General features: G+C 46.8%; 1 protein-coding gene across 1 annotated transcript in view; it reads right to left on the bottom strand.

Annotated features, from left to right (window-relative positions):
- Positions 1 to 918: 918 nt before the first annotated feature.
- Positions 919 to 7,261, bottom strand: part of PPP2R2C (protein phosphatase 2 regulatory subunit B, gamma) — a gene marked incomplete at its 5' end in the record, with an annotated part of 28,983 nt that continues 22,640 nt past the window's right edge. Inside the window, 2 exons of the mRNA XM_015424292.1 lie at positions 919 to 1,444; positions 2,079 to 2,170. Coding sequence (XP_015279778.1) covers positions 1,153 to 1,444; positions 2,079 to 2,170 — 384 coding nt within the window. The remainder of the gene's footprint in view (positions 1,445 to 2,078; positions 2,171 to 7,261) is intronic.

Here is a 7,261-nt window from a genome sequence, read left to right as displayed (position 1 = left end):
AAGAATCTAGAACGGGCGTCTTTGCAAAGGCTGTTTGGAAAATGTTATGACTATGTGGACTCCTCCTATCAAGTAACCCTGACCACATGGACTTTATGTCTTATCTTCAAAGGAGGAAATATTGTATCTTATGCCTTATTATAGTTACAATATGCATTAATGTTGCTGTTGTGACATCGCCAACTTTATAATTGTTTAATATATTGTTTTGGCAATCTTTGACGGTGTTTTCTACTAGTGGAATTTGTATATTAGACTTAGTCACTTAGACTGGAGACCTGGGTCATACACGAGGCAGAGAAGCCTCCAAGGGGTGAATGCAGCTGTTGTTGGTGGCAGAGACCCTGCAGCGTGTGCAGGAAAGTGAATCTCTGGTGTTTCCAGTTAAAGGATCTCCGGTGCTGCAGAAGATTTCTCTCTGCCCGAGACTCTGGAGAGCAGCTGCCATTCAGAGCTTGTGCTACGGCTCCAGTAGAAGGTAGATTCCTGTGTCCAGGTGCCGCCCCTTCCTTGTAGCAGCCACGGCCATTTCAGTCCCCTCTCCACATCACCACCCAAGGGGCTCTTTCACACAGTACCAACAGGGAAGCTGCAGCTGCATCTTCTGTTCAGGTGTTGCCAAAGAATCCCTGCGGTGTCAGAAGGCAGATGAGTGGGTGGGCCCTAGAAGGAGGCTCCTCACCTGACTACCCTATAACTGCCAGAATGACAACTGGAGTCTTCTGACCCCAGATGCCTCCTGTGTGAACCAGGCCTTGGGTCCGGTCTTGCTCTCTGACCTACCGTGCCGCACTCTTCTCCCAGTTTCTCCTGCAGGTGCAAATGGCCTTTCATAAACAAGGTAAGTAAAAATAACCCGTGATGAGTGAGACAGAGGCAACCTCTTCCTTAACAAAGCCAAAGGATTTATTGGGACATATCTGCAGTGGTGCCCTTTTGCCATCATAACTGCAGTGAATTAAAACATTTGCTCGTTCATTATACAGGCAAGCTGGCCACCGACGGGGGGACTCCGTCCCAGTCACGCCTTGATCTATCTGAGAGTAAATCCCACCTGTTTCGGTGGCATTTACTTCCAAGGAAAGGGTTCAAGTGGTGACCACACCCCACCCGTCAACACTCCCAAGGCTCCTTTCTCGCAGAGGCATGTCCCTAGTGCATGTCAGAGTTCATTTTATCTTGGAATATATACAGATTGTTTGTGGCTGCAATAGCAATAATGTTCTCCGTCGGGTGCCATGCTGTGTGCAGGATCTTCTTGGTAAAGTCCAAACTGTCGACGCTGATGTCGTCTTTCCTCCGCTTGCCTCCCACGCACACCCGGCGGGGCTTGAGAACGGCCCTGGGCTTGCTGCTTTCACGCGAGGCCTCCAGAGTAACATCACGCTTGGTGTTCCGGTCAAACATTCGGAAGAAGTTGTTGTAGGCCCCTGTCATGATAACGCTTCGGGGGAAGGAAAACAGGAGAAGGGTTAAGGAGCGGGTGGAGAGCACAATCTGCGAGGGAGGTCTCTGGACCCGCCCCCCCCCCAGCAGGAGCTCCCTCCCATGGGCTGGGGCTGGGGCAGGTGGACTCTCAGGGGGCTCCGGCCTTTAAACCTCTGCCTACTAGCCATGTCTGCCTCATCCATCCCTACAGTCGTAGCGCTCCCGTAGTTCTGGCCCGAGAGCAGAAGTGTTGGGCTAGGATCGGGGAGACCCAGGGTTCAGTTCCCCACTCTGCTCAGAATCAAAATAAGGTTTCTCGCGGCTTGACCGGCAGTGTGCCAGAAGCAATAGGGGCAGAACATAAAGGCATCAAGATGAGATAGCTGAAAACAGCAAAATAAGGAGAGGGGGGGGGAACATTTAAAGTGCTTTCTTGCTTATCCCTCCAACTTGCTGCGCTCCGACTGTTAAGCTCCATGTGGCACTCTCAAAGTAGCGGATATAAATGCCCAAGAATAATTCTGCAAAAATTCTTTAACTGTTCTTAGTGGAGGTACACAAGTGTCTCTTTCTATTTCCTATTAGCTGCACATGATTTATTGCTGATCAGAGAGGCTCAATCAAGAGTGACAATTAGAAGGACAAGTTACCTGTCAGACCCATTCCATGCACATTCAAACTTGTCAAAGATGCAGTCGTTCTCATAAAGTGAACACAGCTTGCTTCGAAGGTAGTCGTGGACCTGGTAAAGAACAGAAGGCAACATCATTACCCCAAGTTCACCCTCCCTCCCCCCCTCCCACAAGCCCCTGGCTTCTCAGCGCACAGTGGCGATGGCTGGCCTCAGTTTCTTCAAACTGCGAACAAACGTGAACAAATTAAACCAAACAGAAAATCTTCCTAGAAGTCACCTTCTTGATAGGTCATGTTACACGTGTAAGTGCATCTGTCCGCATGCCGTGGCTCCACTGTCAGATACGAGAGACTCATCTGCATCCTGAGCCCCAGAAACCAACTGGCCAACAAGCCCCCGTGCCCACTCTGTGACTTGCTGAAGACTGGAGACGGGAAGGCACATCGGGGCCTCTCATGGCTCTCAACAGAAGGCTCGGGTGTTTCAGGCGGGGACATTTTTAGATGTGGCCATTTCCCATGCGCTTTATGTTGGTGCTGGACGGCACCCGTTAAGTCACAGCCGACTTCTGGCGGCCCCTGGTGGGGTTTTCAAGGCAAGAGGCATTCGGAGGTGGTTTGCTATGGCCTGCCTCTGTGTCGCAACTCCGGACTCCCTTCCTTAGGGGGCCTCCCATCCAAGCACTCGCCACGGCCGGCCATGCTTAACTTCCAAGATCTGACGGGATCGGGCTATCCAGCTCAGGGAATATGCTTCATATCTTAGCTGAAATGAGCTTTCCTGAACAGGGAGCTCCCGGTTCCTGCTCAACATCACTGCTTAAGCCTGGGCCACAAACTCATCCAGAATCCAGCTTAACTATACTCCGTGATAATAAGGCCTGTGGTTTACAGTGTCTCGGTCAGGTGTTGTTTAAAAGGAGGGCTGTTTACATCCAACCTCATGACGTCACTCTGATCTGGACCACTACCCACTTCCTCGTCCTGGAATATCACCCCTTGGCCACCGTGGCCTCCTCCTTTTGTGGTTTCATCTCAGTATAGAAAATCTGGACATGGCCCAGCCAGGGCTGAACAGTTGAAAGCCCCACTGATTCAACTGGAATTCATGGTCTTAACAGTGCCAATCTGGTGCAGAGTTACACCCACGGAAGTCAATGGGCTTAGAAGGGTGTCACCAGTGTTCCCTCTAAGCTGGGTTAATGTGAGCTAGCTCACAGTTTTTTAGCCTCCAGCTCACTTATTTTTGTCTTAGCTCAGGCAGGATGGCTCCAGAACAAACTGACTGACGCAGTAGCCAAATCGCTCGCTCACAACTTTAATGCCACTAGCTCACAAAGTAGGAATGTTTGCTCACAGGAATCCGGAGCTCAGAGGGAGCATTGGGTGTAACTCTGCTTAGGATGGTACTGGAAGCCTCTCCCACTGAAATCGCTGCTGTGCTTTGGATCCCTAGACTGCAAGGTCCCAGTGGCAAGCGCATCTCTTTGCACACGCTGCCCTAGAACAAAGTCTGAGTCCAGTGGGGGCACATTTAAAACCAACAACGTTTTATTCAAGGTATGAGCTTTCGTGTGCAGGCATACTTCCTCAGATACAGTGAAATGGAAGTAAACAGTTCATACATATAGGCAGAGGGTGAACAGCAAATTAGCAGACAACATAATTAAGTTGTTTTTAACAGAGAAAAACTAAACAGTGATAACAAGTTAAGTTTATACGGTCAAAATTTGTTTGGATTTAATTATGGGGAGATTTATTTACTGTGTCTGGATTTAATTATGAGGAAGACACAGTATATGTCAAAATATGAGACTTATTTACTGTGTTTCCCCTGCAATTAAATCCAAACAAATTGCGACCATATAAACTTACAATTGTTTAGTTTTTGCATCTGTTAAAACAACTTTATTATGTTGTATGCTGATCTGCTTTTCACGCTCTGCCTAGCAATGTTCCCTCTAAGCCCCACAGGGCTGTGAGCAAAAATTCTACCTTATGACCAAAAAGGCTAGTAGCATTAAAGTTGTGAGTCTACATTTGACTTTAGATTATTTCCATAACCTTGTAAAAATCTCAGAATGAATTATTTTAAACTATGTTTAAACTATATTTTAAGAATAATTTAAACATTATAAGAGAAAAGAGAATCAAGTCAAATTTCATTACAGAAAATGTTGTCCTGTACAGGGGTAGACCAGGCCTACAGAGAACAGGTCTACCTGCCCCTTTCCACTATATTGGTAGACCTGGCCTCAGACTATAACCCTGTGCTGAGCCTTAGAAAACATACCAGCACCGGGGGGGCGGGGGGCGGGGGGACAGACGACTCTTGCAGTATGTGTGTTTTTTTAGTGAAATATGATAACCAGCATTACAGGTCAAATATAACAGAAGTGGAACAATCACTGTCAGTACAGATCTACCCACCCCTTTCCACAATAGTGGTAGACCTGGCCTCTGGAGAACAGGTCTACCTGCCCCAGGCCACTATACTGGTAGACCTGGCCTCATACTGTCACTCTGTGCTGGAAAATCACTGTCAGAACCCTGCCTAACCTAACAAACAGGAAGTTGCTTAAATGTTATCAACCTGTCCAGACTACTTATTTATTCAAACATTTGTATCCCACTTTTCCTGTGACTCAAGGCAGCTTACAAATCATACTGAAAAGAACAATGGGCATGCAAAAAATAATCTATTTTTTCCGGCTCCATTATAGCCTATGGGGACCATTATAGTCAATGGACGCCACAGGTTAAAATGGTGAATCTATCTGGGGGTATACGGGGCTCTGTGGGGCTGCTGGCGCCTCTTCTGAAAACACCCCCCAAGTTTCAAAAAGATTGGACTAGGGGGTCCAATTCTATGGGCCCCAGAAGTGCAAAATGCTTTAGTGTGAGCGGAAGCTTAAAGTCTGAGCTAGAACTAAAATTTTGTGCACCAGCACCCCATAGCGCAGCTTAGAGGGAACTCTGGAAACAGGCATACACATGATAGTTCTAAGCTTTGCACTCATGCACACATACACACCTCTTTTCCCCAGTTTCCAAACAATTCCAGCAAACAGTTACTCCCTCCTCTTTGCCCAGCAGCTTTGTTTACTTATTCTACAGAGATGTAGCAGTAGAAGAAATAATATTATTAATGTCAAGGCACAGGAACGTCTTCGGTACACAGTCACAGGCCCTTTTTCCTTTGTCATTTACAAAGATCTTTTAAAAAGCAGAATGAATTCTTGGAAGATGAGAGGCTTTTCATGGGTTAACAGGAGACAGCTGATCTGCATTAATATTTTAAGCCTTTGTACGAGATTTCAGTTATAACCGAAAAATTTGCATTTTATTCATTTCCCACATCCCAGCACAGAAAACGTCTAACTTTTAATTGGTCCCACTGCCGCAGCAGTGGCCAGTCCTTCTCAGAAAGAGACCTCCAAGGTTTCTTCCAACAGTGGGCATTAAACAAAAGGAGAAACAGAGTCAAATAATCTGCTGTTGGTCCCCAGTTGGTTACTAGCTAGAAGTTGGTTACAGTGCAGTGGCGACATCCCTGGGAAGACTGGCAGTATGAACAAATGCAGCAGCCTCCCTGCTTTCTCATGTATTGTGCTGTGAAACAGGCCCCACAGGATGGCAGCACCCACACTAGTCTCCCCACTTTCTCCACCGCCATGCGTATTTCTCACATGGGTCCTGTGGAAGATCAGTCCTACAGAACAGAGCAGATTTTTCTGGGTTGGCACCCCTGGAAGGGTTTGGAGACACTCAGGATTAAAAGAAACAAGCATAGGAGGAAACATGAAACTCGCCTGCTAAAGACACAGCTTTCAAATTAAAGTTTTACTGTACTGTGCACAGTTACAATTCACTCCTAGGGTTACCAAACCCACAGTGGAGCCTGGAGTTCTCCCAGAGTTACAACTGATCTCTAGACTAAGAGGTCATATCCCTGGAGAAAATCTATTTATTTGCAAAACTTGTACCCTGCCTGTCTGCCCTTACAAAGGCCACCAAGGCCTTTTACATGATAAAAACCATCAAAATCAACCCCCCAACACACATCATAAAGCCCATTAGAAGCAGCCTCAGGAGGTGGTGAGCTCCCCCTCGTTGGCAGTCCTCAAGCAGCAACGGGACGAACACTTGTCAGGGATGCTTTAGGACAATCCTGCATCAAGCAGAGGGTGGGAGTAGATGGCCTGTATGGCCCCTCCCAACTCTACGATTTTATGATTCTATGAAACCTTCAAAATATGTCACCATTATTACCGTCACTGTATTACTGATATCTCTTTGTCATAATGTCATTCTAAAGTTGTGCTTCCTTAACAGTCTATTCTTTATTTTTTTCCCCAGTCTAGCAGTTTTCCCAGTTTTTTTTTCTATATATGCCTGGATCATGTTTGCCAGAGCTATTCCTATACGACCCACACCTGTTTTAGGCAAGCAGGAGCACAGCTTTGCTGGGGGGGGGGAGGATCAGAGGCAGAGAGTGTTTTTTAAAGGACACTGTCACTTACAGGGCTATTTTTGGGCAGGAACGCACAGGAATGGTGTTCCGGTTGGCTTCAGAGATGGCCACACCCACTACAGTCAAAACCTCTGTGTGCGTGGCTACAGAGGGGAGGCCTGGAGAGCGACCCCCGGTGACTCCGAGGTGGGGGGGGCAGGGGGGCCATGGAAGGATTGGGGAGGCATTTAAATGGAAAAGAGGTAGAGGAACTAGAGATCAAATTGCCAACATTCACTGGATTATGGAGAAAGCAAGAGAGTACCAGAAAAACATCTACTTCTGTTTCATTGACTATGCTAAAGCTTTTGACTGTGTGGATCACAACAAACTATGGCAGGTCCTTAAAGAGATGGGAGTACCAGACCACCTCACATGTCTCTTGAGAAACCTGTATAAGGGCCAAGAAACAACAGTTAGAACTGGATATGGAACAACTGATTGCTTTAGCATAGGAAAAGGAGTATGACAAGGATGTATATTGTCACCTTGCTTATTTAATATATATGCAGAGTACATCATGCGAAATGCTGGCCTGGATAAATCACAAGCCGGAATTAAGATTGCTGGGGAAAAGATCAACAACCTCAGATATGCAGACGATACCACTCTAATGGCAGAAAGTGAAGAGGACCTGAAGAGCCTCTTGCTAAGTGTAAAAGAGGAGAGCGCAAAGGTTGGCTTGAA

The sequence above is a fragment of the Gekko japonicus genome, unplaced genomic scaffold (assembly GCF_001447785.1).
Source record: "Gekko japonicus isolate JY-2015 unplaced genomic scaffold, Gekko_japonicus_V1.1 scaffold2362, whole genome shotgun sequence".
Classification (NCBI taxonomy): domain Eukaryota; kingdom Metazoa; phylum Chordata; class Lepidosauria; order Squamata; family Gekkonidae; genus Gekko; species Gekko japonicus.
This window is presented reverse-complemented; position numbering and strand designations above follow the sequence as displayed.